Raw genomic sequence first — 17,888 nt, 5'->3', positions numbered from 1 at the left:
GCACGCATCGTCGTCGTACTACGACTCTCGGTCGTTGTGTTCAGATTGACGTACGACCCCTGTTCGACTGTACATACACGTGTATTATATATAGTGCGAGTGAGTGGGTATAGTTATATGCACAACGATTGTACGAAAACCGTCTGTTATAATCATTTGAACGCGAATCGACGAATACTTCTTAAACGTTTCAGGGTGTAACGGGAAGATGTATTATATTATGACGAGTGAATAACATCATGTACAAAAGTTGTATGACATTCGGTCATGTCCTTCTGTTACACTATGTATACATACATACATACATACATAAAAGTATGACTTAAATTTAAAAAAAAAAATCGTAGTCGTACGTTTGTCATCGGTGATGGATGATGTGTTATTAATGCTCTGATTTATTTCGCAAAAATTTGCCTCCCGTTTATTATATGATATTATCTACATCATATATATATATACTGCAGATATACAAAGAATAAGAAAAATTGTCCGTTTATTTGGGGGAGGGGTGTGTGTCTGGAATACTATATTAATCCGATTTAAAAGTTTTTTTAACAATCAGAATCAGAAATTCTCGCGACACCAAAAGGTCTATAGGCTATATATAATTCTCGTTAATAAGTGCCCCTTCGTTTGTACATCGCAAATTTGAGATTTTTTTCTATATATATAATTATAAATTTTTGTTTTTTATAATAAATTAGCAATTGGTTATCATAGGTACCGATTTTAAAAATTCGCTTCACCTACATACAAAGCTAAAAATGAAGCGAAAAAATACCAATTATGCGATTGAATATTATATTATTAGACCAGTGTATTTATATGATGACTATGTTTGTAAAAAAAATCTAATCGAGATGCACAATATATAATACCTATTGGATAAATCCTGCTCGGGAAGATTTGTACAATCACCCACGCCTTGAATTGATATTTTTAAAGGGCGAAAAAGTGTATAGCTATATTATATAGTACCTATGTATTATACCACTATTATATAAATGCGAATTCTGCACTTTTGGACTTTCCTGACCTATAATCGATTTTGCTTTAGCCAATTCTTACTTCAATTCTTCTAACGTGATCCATTCTGTGTGTATGCGTTTTTTGCACAATGATGACTTGAATACACCTACGATACGTATAATATCTAATAATAAATAATAACAATACCGTCGTAAACGTATTATATATACAATATTATATGTACCTATTTATATCGCATTGTTGTGCTAAGACGACGACGTATTATAATATTGACTACAGCGCAGCTCTAAGTCGACATATAGTCACGACGTGACACGGTATATCGATCCTATGTGACTTTTATAGCCTTATTAAACACACGAAGAAAGGTCTAATGAGATGGCGTTTGTATAATAGTATATTATATATTGTATATGCGGATGTACTAAAATTTGTAATTTCAAGTCTATAGCCATATATCAGCTGGTTTGTATTTATTTTTTTTTTTTTTCATTTGCTACCTGCGTCGATATTATAATATAATATCATAAACAACATCATATAATACGTTTTTACAATAATATTATACGCGATGTGTAACGTGACAAATGACGATGGATAGGTATTATTCGATGTGTGTGCGGTGCAAGGGATTATGCAATCGATGTAAAATTTAAATCTATAAAGTAATGGACTGATATAACAGACAGAGAGAGTGATGAGAGAACGTCTCGCAGGGACCAACGTGTTTAGAAAAAGATAGCTCACGACGTCGGAACCTATTTATACACATTGACAGCGAGAGAGAGAGAGAATAGCTCAACAACAAAGATGACAACTTTTTTAGGAAAAAACAGCTTAGGTATTATAGTCAGGTCCCATTATTTTACACGAGTATATTGGCTATCTCTTACTAATAACAATTACGTCGGCGCATGACAATTTAGGGGAAGCGCAGTCCATATATATTAATAAATAATAAATCGTATGATAAGAAAGGATTTTAAGTTTTATTTCCACGATGATCGAAATATATTTTCATATACACTGCAGGTGACTCATTTAACGTACAGCAAATGATTTTTAAAATATTTTTATATTTTTACTTTTATAACATTTTAATATGACAACATCAATTTTAATCTCAATTTCCCAAACCGGAATTTCGTTCGGAGTGTTTCGATGTATAAAAATCGAATTTCGGACGAACAATCAAGTATAAATTATGAATTGAAATACTCCGAAAAACATTCGCTGCTCATAAGAAATTGAAAATGTACATTGCCGTTATGTTAAAAAGTGATAAAAAAAGGTCGAGAACTTACAAGACTCGATGATAACAGAAAAAAAAAATGGAAAAAAACAACACCTACCTATTAAAAAAAAATTTATTTCGAAACAATTATGACTACTACCTATTCAAAAAAATACACCGCACATAAATCTTTACGTTTTGCAGTGCCGTACGAGATAATTCGATCCGCTCAGCAGCTTTTTGTGTCGGTACGCAGTCGTTGTCTATAATAACTATTATACCTATAAATCCATTTTACAATCGGTTTCTCTAGATTTTATCCCAATTCCCTTCCCCCTCCCCACCCCGATCGCAGCTCAACAAAGTCCTCTTCAGCAATTAAAGCGTAGTATATTTATAGGTACTACGGCGATTGCAGTGTTCGGGTGAGTAATGTGCATTGCGTGTTCTGCGCTATGTACCCACAAAATGATATAAAAATGTCAAGGCCGCCGAAGGGCAATGGAGCGGACACACTGCACCGTGTACGCCATAATAATGATATAATATGCAATTCTACGTAGTAGTTGGTATATTATATTATAATAATAATTTACGCATAGGAAACGCATTTTTTTTATTTGTTTTAAACAAAAAAAAAAATATATATTAAATATGAAGACTCGGGGACCGCATAAATATATAATGCGAAAACCTATTCGTATATTACACTACAATAATAACAGACGCTGCCGTTAGGCGTCGGCGAACCGCACACAATCGATATAATATATTATAAATGTCGTGTATGTGTGTGTGTGTGTGTGTGTGTGTTGTACCTTATATACTTTTGTCCTGTGTTGCGGTTGCCGTTTGTACGCCTCTTCGCTCGTCTAATGGATAAAATATTGTTTGTATTCGAATAATATTATAAACGGTGCATATTATAATATAGGGTGGTGGTGGTGGGGAAAATGCACGCGATCTTCTATAGGTCGGCGTTATTATTATTATTATATGATATATAATGGATATTGTTAACGTAATTATAATAACAATATGCAAACTACAATAAATTACGTTTTCGATTGATAAAATAATATCAAAACGTCATGTTTTTTTTTTTTAAATACTTTCCGCATTTTTAATGATATTATTTAATTAATAATTGTAATACCTATAATAAATGTGTATGTATATATAAGACTATGTACATTGTATTGTGTTTACTGAGTGATACACCCAGCACGCTCATCTCCATTTTTCCTTAAATAATTATTAATAAATACGCGTACTTATTTTCAATTTGAGTTCAATAACTAAACTTGTATTTTCCCTCTGAAATTTACAAAAAATAATGTGGTACTTGTTTCAAAAAAAATAAATACATATTTGTATAACTACTGGACACATTCGTTTCGCGTTAAAAATCTAAGTAAAGCGTCTACCCAAAAATATAGTCCATGAAGACGTATATCATACCCATAAGGATAACATTACTATATTATAATCCATGATATGATGTAGATCATTGGAGCCTTATGATGTATGAAAAACTATAATAGTAATCAACATATACAAATTTTATAACTGTAAATAATGGTCCCACCATAATAACACATTAATATATATTATGTATCACATAATCTTTTATTTGAAGTCAACAGATAAAACAAATATTAACGAGTGGGTAATAATGACTATAATGACAATATTGTAATCCTTAGTACACGAAGTTCAATAACTCAGAAACTATTATAGGTAGGTGTACCTACCTAAATACTATCATTTAATTTTTGATTTGGATGATTTATCAGATCAATATTTAAACGAAACAATCGTCCGCTAAACAATTCTCTAAAAAACTTGGTGGTTGACATTTGAAAAGAAGTTCGTTTCGTCACTGCAGCAAGATACTATTCCTTTGGTGGTACAAATATCTAATTATTCGAAAACCTTTTCGTTATATTATAGTGCAGTAAACTCGATAATTGCAAAGAAATCATAATACAATATTAGAATGAAAGGGGATGAGCGTGTGAATCACACGCTGTTTATACATATTATAATATAATATATATTATGTAAATCAATGTATATAATATTATTAAAATATGTGCTAATGTGTGCAGTACATTACTATCGTCTATTATACGTGTGTGTGTGTGTGTTTATCCGTATATTCTATATCATCGTAGCAGCAATTGTATGTGCCGGATTTTCGCACTGTGGCAGTGTGATTAGCTGGTTGTGTACATATTTGATATTATACTCACGGCCACTAAGCACATTCCACTGGGCGTCAGGCCATGTCCGACACGACTACGACGACGACGACGACATCGACGACGACGACGACGAACAAGTTCACTTTAATATCATATGATTTAGAACAACGAAATAGTGTTAACAATAACAAAACAACATTATATTCGTATACGTATAAAAAAAAAAAAACAATTATTCATTACTATTCTATTGAATCGTTTCATTACTAGATTACTGTATTGTTGTACTATAATACGTTATAAATATGTATTGTACATCATGTTTGTGGATAGCGTTAACTCGACCTGTAATATATTATATTATATACCTTACCTATATATATAACCAGAGGTTATCATTATGACGTGTTTAATTTTATATTATGCAATTTTAATACAAATACAATATAATAATAATAATAGTTACATTCCATGTTTGAAATAACTTGGCGTCCGCGGTGTGTGTTGTCTGCTTAAATCGACAATTTGACATACTACAGACCGTATTTTATAATATTATCATTACAATACATTATTGTGCGTGTGTTGCTCCACACGTTTTTAACAATATACATATTATGAATTTATGACGATTGATGGGACCATGATTGGGGGAGGGTTCGTATATCGACATAAATTATTGCGATATTATTGGCTGATAAAATGTGGAAATTAAAAAAAAAAAAAAATGTTAGACACCTCAAAGACCGTTTCGAGGAGTTGATCGACAATAATATATATATAATACAATCGCAAACTCATTTCTGTAATTATAAGCCCGAGTCAGTAAAATGCATTTAAGTAGTATATTGAAGATGTTTAAGACGGCGGGAATCCATACGACGACTACAATAAGCAGTTATAAGCGTCGCTATAGAACGTTTCATCGAATTGTGTATCGGTCGAAAACTTACGCACGCCACGAAACTGCAAATATACACGGGTCGTCGTCGCCGGTGTTAAGTTAAAATATTTTTTATTTCGCATTATTATAAAAATGGCGGGCACACGTTGAATGCGGTCGTCGTGAACACTTTTTACGCCCAGATTAGAGACGTTTTTTTTTTTGCACGTGCGTTTATGCGGCGAACCGTGAGCAATTAAAAATAAATAAAATAATAACACTTTACTCAGGACCACGGCACTTCAAATAAAACATCTCCCTGGTAATACATATTACATATTTTTTTCCTCGGCCGTGTTCGTTCGTTCGGTGTACCTACACATAATATAAATAATAATACTGTGGCATTCGCATATATATTACATGTTAGTTACCTAGTACAATAATATTCAGCTGACATTCATACAAAAAATTATTTATTTATATTTTATTATTATTGTCCCTCCCCCCTCCTGTGTGAAGATGACAAAATAATATGATGATGAATTATATTAATCGGCGCATAATAATAATAATAATGACATGATAGTATCATATTATTGTAATAACGTACTGTGCACGAAAAATCGCATTTCCGGGGTCATTCGTTTTATTTTTCTTCTCGTCGTGTTATTTTAACCAATAAACGACGTTCGTCAAAAATACTGAACCGTATTACTTTTATACGGAATCGATAATATCAATCGGGTGTAGCTAAAATGTGATTAGCGCAGACGGTAAATAACCTTTTTTTGATGGTAAAAGAATCCCTGCGTTTTGGGGGGGGGTGCACCCAATTATTACTTGGACATACATTTATATCCTAGTCGTCCTACACATATATACAATGCCCACAGTATTCCCAGGCGGCCTGTACAAAAAAAAAAAGCAAACATTACTTTTAATGAAAATACGCGAGTTTATTTTTCTGAAACGGTATTTACATACATAACAGCGGCGGTGGAGTTTTCATTTAAATTTGAAACTCGCGCGCAGACAAAGACCCATCATAGCCATTCGAAGTCTGCACAGCCGACGTGAAAAATAAAACATAAACATGATAAAAATATTATAGTATTTTTTTTTCGAACGCGAACCGCCACCGCGACGGTTTAAGAACTCATTTGTTTTTTTACAAGGTACAATACTCATTCGACGCGTGGCAGTTGCTGTGATTTTTTTTTTTGCACGTCCCTCTCTCGTTACTCTGCGATATAATAATAATAATAATAATAATATGATAAACGTATGTATACATAGGTTCTGTTTTGCGGGAGTTATGACGACAGTGACACGTTTGAACGAACGTAGGCGAAAAAACTAGAATATCCGGACACTCCGGTTTATTATTGCAGCGGGACTTTCTGTATTATACTACTCGAAGGTGATATAATTCCGTATTATATATACGTCTTATTATTGCTGACAAACTTTATCCACCGAGTTCCATAAAAAGTAGTGTTGAATAATATTATTATAATCATCATCATCATCTCTCATCGCGCGTACATGCAATCAATTTAGAGTATACAAAACGAAAGGAGCGCGTGACGCGTCCTCCGTGTACCTGCCTTTACCAGTTAGTTTAATACGGTTGGCTTCGTAAAAATTATATTTTGAGGTGCGATTGCATAAGAAAATAGAAATTAAAATATTATGAATATCGATAAACGCCTCCCTTCCCCTCTCTATTTGCTTACAATATACGCACAACGCATAATATTATAATATATTACATTTATTTATTACTACGTAATACGTATACCTATATATAATGATAATGTACATAATATATTACAATATTATTATTCTCTTTTTTTTTTTAATTTTGTGATTTTATATTTTAGTGCCGCTTACGTGTCATTCGGCGGATTATTGATGCGACTTCTGGGTGACCCAAACAATTTACACGGATTCGAAGTGGACCAATGCGTTTACTTGCTGATGAAGAAATTAGCTTTTTAAAGTTATCTACAATTGTAGGGGGGAGGGGACCGTAATCAGCTTGCGAACATTGACTGTATACATTTTTATACAATTAAAATATATAAACATTACATAATATATTGTGTATCATGATAATAATTTGTCTTATTATTATTATTATTTTAAAAATATAATTTCATTGAAATGTGTTGACGGCGACACCCTTATTATAAAATATATCTCTGCTATCTAGATGACGTGTCTGCTGATGTCATGCGGTATAAGTCATGACAGGAATGTTAATTACATCCAATTGTATAATTAATAATATATTACTAGTATAATCCCTCTATATACATATATTGTGTACCTATACTGTTTATCGATTCAACGATACCTTCCACAACTGCTGTACTTCGTTTGATTGTCTGTTTTTCTATTTTATTTTTTTTCATGCAATAGCACTATCGCCGTTTACTCACTCCTGCAGTTTTTCACTGCGTATCTTTCCAACCAAATATTTTGGAATATCTCGCAGAGCATTATATTAAATATGCGCCTCAATTCAGTCATGTTTTATGGGCTAAATAATATTATATTTCCCACATAATATTATACTTGTTATGGTAAAACTCTCAAACGTGTGAGTCTAATGGAAGAGTCGATGCGCTTAGCACTCTGGCCTGTGGAGGTGGGAATGACCAGGCCCTCGCCAAACCACGAAGCACGACGAGTAGTGTATTATGGATACAGCAATAATAACGAAAATCGGAATAACTATAGGACTCCGATGGACATATATATACAGGGTGATTTTTTTATCATGAACCACTCATTATTTCAAAAAGTATCAATGTTTTTTAAAATATTTTTTTACAAAGTTTCATATTGTTAAAAAAACAACGTTTTTATGTAAAAATTATATTTTTAAATATTTTTTATCCTTATAATTTTTTAAGTTTTTTACTTTTTTGAATGGCAACCTACAGTTTTAATTTCATATTCCAAAGCAGAATATTTTTCTGAGTATTTTGATATGTAAAAATCGAATTTTGGACGAGTAGTTCATGAGTTATAAGTATTTAAAGTTTAGACAAGCGGAGTAGTGGACAAACATTTTGCGGGGTAACCCCGTACCACTCCACTCCGCCAATCTAAACTTTAAATACTTATAACTCATAAACTACTCGTCCAAAATTCGACTTTTACGTATCAAAATACTTAGAAAAATATTCTGCTTTGGGATATGAAATTAAAACTCTAGGTTGCCATTCAAAAAAGTAAAAAACTTAAAAAATTATAAGGATAAAAAATATTTAAAAATATAATTTTTTCATAAAAACGTTGTTTTTTTAACAACATGAAACTTTGTAAAAAAATATTTTCAAAAACATTGATACTTTTTGAAATAATGAGTGGTTCATGATAAAAAAATCGCCCTGTATATATATATATATATATATATGCAGCAAGCGACAATGTATATGTTAAAAAATTTATTAGATTTTCTAAGAAAATAAATTTCTTCCTTTAGCTACTTTCGATACCGCTTGATACATATATCTTGCAGTTTTGTGCACTTACTGTGAAACATTTTAAAAATTGAGAGTTCTGAAATCCGTGTACAGCTGTTATTATAGCAGCACTGTCGTTTCACTGCAGTCTAACACGATTTTGATCTTTTGTTGGACGTCCCCCGCATTGCAATCCGACGCTTGTTATGATGCGCTGCTCCTGCTACCGGTATGACCTGGAAAGTGCACTCGGCGTGTTTGTCCACAGACATGACGGCGCCCGGCAAACCGTATCCATTGTAATCGGGTGCGCTGAACACGGTCACCAGCTGGCGACCCGCGAAAAATTGGTAACCGCCCTCCACGCACTGTTTGTAGGACACATAATATTATACGTCATTCATATAATAATTTGAAACACAAATAAAAAATAAAAATCGTTTTGCAATCTGTACCTGTACACAACTACACTAAGGCTAACTATATAAAGTTGGGGAGAGCAACGGCGGATGATAAACACTTTTATAAGGAACTTCGAATGTTTTTTATAACGCGGTTACACACTTAATTCGTACAAAACGTCTGCATTTTATTATACTACGCACAGAGACTCGTGCGATCGATTGCAGCAGTACACCACCGCACATAATGCAGTTTGATGAATGCATAACGTAATGCATGATGGTAATTGATAAGCGTACAGTAAAATAAGTAAGTACAAACATAATGTACCTGCAAGTTGCAACTGTATACTATGTATCGTGTTTAATTATTTCGTACCAACTTCTTACTGATATAGGTATACCTATAGTTATAACTTACATTTTAAGTTCAGTGTCGCACGATTTGGAAAAATATCTTATACAACTAAAGTACGATCTGATTTCAACTGTCTGTTCGATTAAGCATATAGCTATACTGCTAAGGCTACGGTGTCTACAGGTTACGACAACCTATATACCAATCATGGTTGTGGATTGAACTGTATACTGCACTATTACTTATTAACTTATAAAAACTTAGGCATTCGTATTAAAATAAAATAAATTAATACGTATTATATATCATATGTTTATATTATATAAAGTATACCTATGCTTTATTAAACCAACAATTAAACCTGTTAAATTTGTCAATCTAAAAAGTTTTTGTATAGGCTGTGAACAGAAAGCTCAATGACCTATATGATGGCTATATTTTATATATAATTTATCCTAACAATATAATATATATTGTAGTAAAGAATATTAACTAATTTTATCAAAAATTAACTGCATATACATTATACATACACTTTTCGATAGCGGTCATGTTATACACTGTCTTGCACCAAATAATTATTATTTTAGGTAATGAAAAAAAAACTTCTATCCACCCTATTTCATATTATTACGACCTATTCTACGAAACCTAATATTGTTTAAAAACTAATTTACACGCCACGTAGAATTATTGTTTAAAAACATAACTCTATTGTAATCAATATAATATACATACCTATAATTTAACTAGATAAGTTTGTCACGATATGTAAATGACATAGATGATTTTTTTTAAATAAAATAAACTTAAAAAGTTTATATAGGTAATTAGGACATCTAATATACACTGAAAGTCTGGAAATAAAATTTTAATTAATTTACTAATAATATACTAACGTGATTAATGTGTATAATGCTGTAGAAGTGTGCGAATGATTTTAATTAGAGAGTTCAAGTTATATAACTTAAATGCATTATAGTAAATGTAACACTATTTTAGTAGGTCCTCAAGTAAGTAACGGAGTTTAGGTAGGTTCGTTTTACGTTCTTTCTAATTTGAATATTGTCTTGGTAAATAAATATAATATTTAAAAAAAAAAGTAATGACAAACGCATTAAACGTATAAATAATAAATATATGTAGGTATATATCATACTGATTAACTGAACTTGTTTTACAAGCTTTCTTCACAAGGTTACACCTACCTATATAATAAATTATTATATATTAACATAAATTACTCATAATATTATGACACATTAATAAATTATTATAATCATACATTTTTGATAATATTTAATAATAACAGTTGTCGTTCACTCATTAATATATGAGCAAAAGTAATAAATGTGTATTCAAAAATAGCCACTGAAACTTTTGTAGTTTCTAAAATCAATTAGTTGAATTTCTACAAACATTTCGAGCAAATATTAGGTTATTCCTATCCATATTCTTACATTCCACTTGTGGAAACTATTTTAGTTTGAAGGATTGATATTACTACGCCCACAAGCCAGTTGAGCAAAATATGTAATATGGGATATAACAGTTCGCACATAATCCTCTAAAAAGTTAATATTTAAAGTAATTTGTTTCTTATATTAAATACATGCAACTATTCCTTGAAAAATGATTTATAATACCCATGATGTATAATACATAAATATTATAAACTACGGAAGTATTATTTTAGACTGCAGATTATATTCGAAAATAATTCTCAATTCTTTATTTTATTATTTTTTTCTTCTAGATTGAAATGTTTTCTAAAGGATAAGTAACTATATATTATTGGCTTATAATTATCAGGCCTAGAGCAAATAATAAAGACACAACTGAGTTATAATGAATAATCATCGTTTCAATTAAATACTCATAAATAAAAATAATAAATTAGCCACCATACTAAACCAAATCGTTCTAATTTACACTCATGATATGCATAATAAGACTACTTCATTTTGAATTTTGAATTCACCGTGTCAAGTGTTAAATAATAATATAATGTGTAAGTTATATAGCTCGTGGTCGGTACCATAAGCCCCGCCATAGTGAACTTATTTATTTATTTATATATTATAATCCCTGCAGAGACAGTAGGTACTATAATAAAATATTTTTAGTATATGAATTCGTTATTTAGACCTTTCTATAACTTTAGCCAGACATTGCGAACGCGTTATATATAAGCACGGAGTATTAAAAAATTTAAATGTTTGCGGTAGAAATAAAAAATAAAACATACTGTTCTATGATAATAAAACAAACTCATTAAGCGTAGAGATTTTAGTGAAATTGTAATTAAGTTCTTTGAGATTACCTCAATACTTGGTCCCCGTATTATACATCTGTAACCATTATTGCCAAATTATAAGCAAACAATATTCTATCATCGCATAAACGTTAAAACGTAGCAAAGTTGGGCTGTGAACCAACAACGAAGGTATGATAATAATGACAATAATATACATTACACAATCAAACCGTGACAAACGCTCGAATGACCAAAAGAGGGGACGACAATTATTAAGTATATTATATACTACTGGCCCTAAATCAGTATATATACATATAATATTATATCCTATATACAAACATCCATATATAGTTATCTAAATAGTATGCAATATTACTTTTATAGCCATATAACATTGATGTATATAGGTTTGAAAAAATCGTTTCCGGACAATAAAAATAAAACAGTAATTGCGTTGGGGATAAGATCGAGGGTGGTAAGTGTTCATCATGAATAAAAACTATAATTTTATGTTTGATACGAATGCCGATCGGATGTCCGCTTCGTGTTCGTAGGTACCTACTCGACTCTTCGTGCCCGCCCGCCAACTATATATTATTTATTTCTATCGACCATCAAAGCGGAATATAATAAGAAGTCCGCAAAAAATAATGTTAAAAATGTAATAATTAGAGCATATTATACATAATATAATGACTGTACCTATATACGATACAAAACAACGGTGTAGATTATATATTATTAAAACGCAATATTATATAAATAAAATGTGTTTTTTACATAAGATGTAACTATAATATTTCAATATTCAAGGATAAATTAAATTCTTAGAACTTATGAAAGCATAAATTAATAATATCATATTCTGTCTTGCCATTTTGGCCAATATTTATATTAAAATATTTAACGGTATAGACCAGCGAGGTTCCCAACCCGTGGTACGCGAAAAATTTTTTTTATTACTATTTGCATTCAATATCATTTAGTTTAGTTTAGTGTTTAGTATTAGCTGATTTTATAAAATTATTATTTTATCAAAATAATATTTAATGTCGATTACATGGGATTTGTAATCGTAGAAGTTTAGAATTTTAAATTATGATAAACTCTATAGTTAATTTTAGTTCTTATCGATAAAGCGCATTCTTATAGTTTTAACGTTGGTGTTATTTATATTATTATTATTTTTTTTTTATTAATTTGAAAATTGTAATTTAAAATTTAAATATTTAGATTTAACTAAAAATTATTATTTTTTTACTTTCATAATTTCATCAAATAATAAAAATGTAAAGAAATGAATGAATATTAAAAATATACGTTAAAAAAATTTAACTCCTAATTTAGTTTTAGAATTGAGGTGGTACGCGTATTGATTATAGAAGTGTCTGGTGGTACTCGATGATAAAAAAGTTGGGAACGCCTGGTACAGACTTTAGGTATTTAATCGTTTAAGTTTATTTTGAGTATTCCTTATATAAGTAATAATTAATATCGTAAGAAAAATCGTAAAAAAAATATAATACTTAAAATTACAATAAATTTGCCTCTTTTTTGTAGGTATAACTCGGGAATTTTCAAAAATATTATTAACACATAGAAAAAAGTCACTTTTGGCCTTTTTAGGGATAATATAACTTGACATCTCGCGACCTATATACTTACTATGGTTACTCAGTAACCAGATACCAAGTGAATATATTTATATACCGCATGCGTACAAGCCGCAGTATAGACTGCAGGGTTCCACGCCTTGTAAATTCGACTAATAAGATGTATACGAATAATACTAAATTACACGCGAATATAGTCAAACATATTTTACCATTCCCCTAAATAGGTATACTCGCGCGGTGTATTTGACGAACAAACAATATTATATTTCTTACCTAACCTTACCTATGATCCGCGGGAAGGTGGGGAATAATGACTAACCACGAATACCAAATACCGAATACCTATATATTATTCGTTCAAGTGCCAACTCTGTTCCCACAACACGACGATTACGTTTAGCGACGTTCGTCAAATACACGAGTCGAGTGAACCCGAAATTGACGTATAGCTACTGCAGGTACCTGATGAGCCCTGACCACCAACCGGAACCTGAATCTGGACAGGAAATCGGCCACTCGATCGGCGCCGAACACGTACGACACGTTCCGCCGAACGTTCTTGCGCCAACCCTGGATCGGTCCCTCGGCCGGATCGGACCACAGCAGGTCGCACAGCACACCGCGTTTGGGCACCGTGGCGGGCCTCCGGATCCGGTCGATCTGAGCCATATGGTGCAGATCCGGGCTGAGGCCGCCGTGCGTGCAGAATATAAGGCCGCCGATGACAGCGGCCACCGGCATGCAGTCGAACGTCCGGTTGAACGCTCGCCACAGCCGGGCGCCTGTGAGCAGGCCGTACCTGGACCGGCACTCGCGGTAGAACCCGTACCGGATGTTCACGGTACGGCACTCGTGGTTCCCGCGGAGCAGATAAACGTTTTCCGGGTACCGAGTCTTGAGCGCCAACAGTAGAGTGATCACCTTCGCGATACGCATTCAGTGTGTGAAATACATAATCTTTGATTTCATTATATTCAATATTCATACACATAATATTATATAATGTGATAATAAATAATAAACAGCGTAATAATAAAATAATAATAAATGTATAACAGGTAACTGTAATAAGTAATACGATGCGATAACTATTGTAGGTGTAACTTATGTTGTCTTGTGTTTCAGACATTTCAGTGGTGTCATTCGATGAGGGGTAAGGGCATTTGCATCTGCTGTCCGATTTTAAAAACCACACGACAATATTATGTTATATCATGACGAAATGTATAATAATGTGAATGTATACCTATACTGCTGTTCTGGAAATTATTGTTTCAATAATATTTTATATATTTTATAGTAACGTTATAGCAGTCGCGTGTATTTAGTATTAAAAATTAATTTGTTCGACCCCTCATGAAAAATTTAGTGTATTATGGTTCTTATAGAACAAAGTACCACAATTATACCAAAGTGGATTAATTTAAGTGTATTTTCCCTACGATATGCATACATTAAAATCATATTAGATGAAAATAGTCTAATAGTACCTACTGTTAGTAGAAAACAGCTTGCGAACAAATTTTTTTGTAATAATATGTTGGTTTTTCAAAACTGTTTCTCCGTCAAGGCTCTACCTATTAAAAACTGAAATGACGGTACTACACCGTATATAAGAGGTCGAGGCTAGTTTGTCACACGGGTTCTTAAACTTGTCAAAATGTTAACATCAAAAATAGATGTCATACTTTTTAAATTTTAAAACGAATAAAGTGCATATTATGTCCAAGTGTCATCATATTTTTTTACAAATACATTTCATAATGGAACCATTAACATATTGGTCACAGAAGTGAAATGTATGAACAAATATTGTGATAGACGAGCCGATCCACCTCAGTGCATTATTGTACATGGAATTTTTTAAACAATAATATAATAATATTCGTATATAAAATATAATGTCATTTATCATTATAATGCTTGCGCAGCCGTGTAATTGCCCCTATCGATTAAACTATTATTATAGTTCACAAAGCCAGGTAAACCTATTATGCTGATTTGCCAGTGTAATATTATTTATCACAATAAAACCATAGTGATGATAGATAAAGACATAAAGTTAAAGCTATCTTTATAGGCCAATAACCTAAACCGAGATACACCGCGATAATAAATCGTCGCATTTTATGTCTCTTTTCTCGGTCGAAGTCTGGTATTGAAACAGTTGATAATTTTTAAAAATACAAAAATACAAAATGTATATAACATAATATTATTACATGATGTGTTCATACTTCGACGGACTGAGGGCCGCGGTCCACAAAATCGCCCAGGAACAGGAAGTCGGCTTTCGGCGGTCGTCCGGCCACGTCAAACAACCGGAGCAGATCGCCGAACTGACCGTGCAAGTCACCGACCACTTTTATGGGTGCCTGCAACCGCAGCAACATGGGTTGTCGGAGAAACGTGCGCCGAGCGTCTACGCACAGGGCTCGTATGCGCGGTTCGTCACAGAGGCGGCCCGCGGCGCCCAACAGACCGTCGACAATGTCGTCGTCGGTACAGCTTTGTCGAGACATGCCTATTGTCATATTCTATGTACCTGTTCTGTGATTTTGTATTATTTGGAATCTCAACGACAGCGTGGCGCCACAATAAATATTATATAGGTCACGAGACGGCCGACTGTGGAGTTATGATATTATTGTTGTTATCATCATCATCATCGTTATTTCTATTACACAGAGTACACATAATATAGTAAGTTTCTGTATCGAACAATCACGGCCGTGGTAAGAACGCGGTCGCTATGGTAAATTGTAAGACTAATAATTTATGGCAATCGTCCGCTGGGCTCGTACGCGATTCATAACGATGCCAGATTATATTATAAGCATATTTTACCATGGATGCAGGACAATGTTTTGAATATATTTTTTTATTTGATCATCAGATACCCATGCTGCTACTTATTATTTTCGTATTTTAGTTTTTAAATGCTTACAATTTAAAATTCACTTTTCAAAATAAGACAATTATCATACTCATATATTTTTTATACTTAAAATTTTAAAGTAAAGAATCACTAACCCATTATTTCCATTAGATGTATCCATTGACCTTTAAAACTGTGGGTTTACAGTTGATTTTGCCTACGTGCAAAGGAAAAGATGGGCTACAATGGTAAATATGTCTTAGACACTGAGCGGAGCGATAAAAGTACTGATTTATGTGTTTTTTTTTAAAGGAAAAATGCTTAAAGAGTGGAGTACGCTCTTTTGGTAGCAAATCGGATCTAGTTGGTTAGGTTATAGGTTTGATGTTTGATATATAAATGTATTATGTTAATGTATAATGATGCGAAAACCTAATGTGATTTTGAAGAAACCATATTATAGCGGTATTTAATCTATTTTCAAAATACATATTTTTAATTTACAATTTTCAAAACTTTTGAGATCATTAGATCAATGTATTTTGTATAATACCTTGTATTATATAAACTAAATATAATTACTAATTAGTATTTTATATATGTGTATAGTGTATATTCCAAAAATAAAAAATTATAAAACGGATATCCCGTATATAGAAGTACAACACGCGTAATTATCATACTTATTATATTGAGTTTTTTTATAATATGAGATAATATTAACTATATAAAATATAAACGAGATTATAAGACGCTTATAGATCCAATATCTAAGATTTAACGCGTTAAATAGAGCGGAATACGATATGGAAAATCAAGAAATGCGATAGAAAACGTCGTTATTTTACTATTATTACTGTATTATTAATATTAAGGTCAGATTAAGCACAGCATGCCTTGTCGAATATTTCCCCTCAAGTTATATTTTAAATTATGAAATAGAACTAAATTTGGATGAAATAATATCAATTATTAAAAATAAATTATGCCTTGTTGCAAGAATGCAAGATATACATTTTACAATTCAACGTAATTTTAAATTCCTCGGTACCACAATAACGTGTTTTCTTCAATATTTAGTCAATAGTATTTTAAAAACTTATATCATGGCCCATCATTATTGTTATACATTTTGTTTGAATTTATTCCATATTACTTATCCCTTACATATTTGATATTAATTATGTGTCATTAATGAATAGATTTATAAATATTTAAAAATATATTTTTAAGAATTACTTATGATTTATTTAATTGATAAATGTTACTGCAGCAACATAATTCTTGGATAAATTGTAACTTGTAATATTTGACACATAAATATAACACATGTACAGTATTGTACACGCATCAAGTGTACAGACAAGTCGATATAATTTATTCTGTCTACCCCGTACACACCTTTATGCCTGAACTGAAGGCAGTACCATGTAGGTACACAGTTAAACATTAGTCATTACCTTGTATGCTTAATTAACAATTGTTTAACATTATGTACAACATTCAAAGTTGCTAAACGACTTTGTGTATCAAAATTCAAAACTTGATGAAAGTAATCCGAGCTTCATGAGTTTAGGAGTAT

General features: G+C 31.9%; 2 protein-coding genes across 2 annotated transcripts in view; one reads left to right on the top strand and one right to left on the bottom strand.

Moving 5' to 3' along the window:
* Nucleotides 1-7,438, top strand: part of LOC107162624 (DNA-directed RNA polymerases I, II, and III subunit Rpb8) — a 59,040-nt gene extending 51,602 nt beyond the window's left edge. The window contains exon 4 of the mRNA XM_015509605.2: nucleotides 7,201-7,438. Within this exon, the coding sequence (XP_015365091.1) occupies nucleotides 7,201-7,318 (118 nt within the window). The 3' untranslated portion in view covers nucleotides 7,319-7,438. The remainder of the gene's footprint in view (nucleotides 1-7,200) is intronic.
* Nucleotides 7,439-8,880: 1,442 nt separating this feature from the next.
* On the bottom strand, nucleotides 8,881-15,962 carry LOC149054203 (uncharacterized). Its single transcript, XM_089230515.1, has 3 exons — nucleotides 15,666-15,962; nucleotides 13,891-14,349; nucleotides 8,881-9,161 (listed from the first exon to the last, which is right to left on the bottom strand). Exons 1-3 carry the CDS (start codon nucleotides 15,960-15,962, stop codon nucleotides 8,943-8,945), a joined length of 975 nt encoding a protein of 324 aa, XP_089086641.1. The 3' UTR covers nucleotides 8,881-8,942.
* Nucleotides 15,963-17,888: the final 1,926 nt, after the last annotated feature.

This window comes from Diuraphis noxia, unplaced genomic scaffold (assembly GCF_037042655.1).
Source record: "Diuraphis noxia isolate RWA-SAM2 unplaced genomic scaffold, SU_Dnox_SAM2 contig0009, whole genome shotgun sequence".
Taxonomy (NCBI): domain Eukaryota; kingdom Metazoa; phylum Arthropoda; class Insecta; order Hemiptera; family Aphididae; genus Diuraphis; species Diuraphis noxia.
Note: the sequence above shows the minus strand (reverse complement) of the source record. Positions and strands in the feature narration are given on the sequence as shown.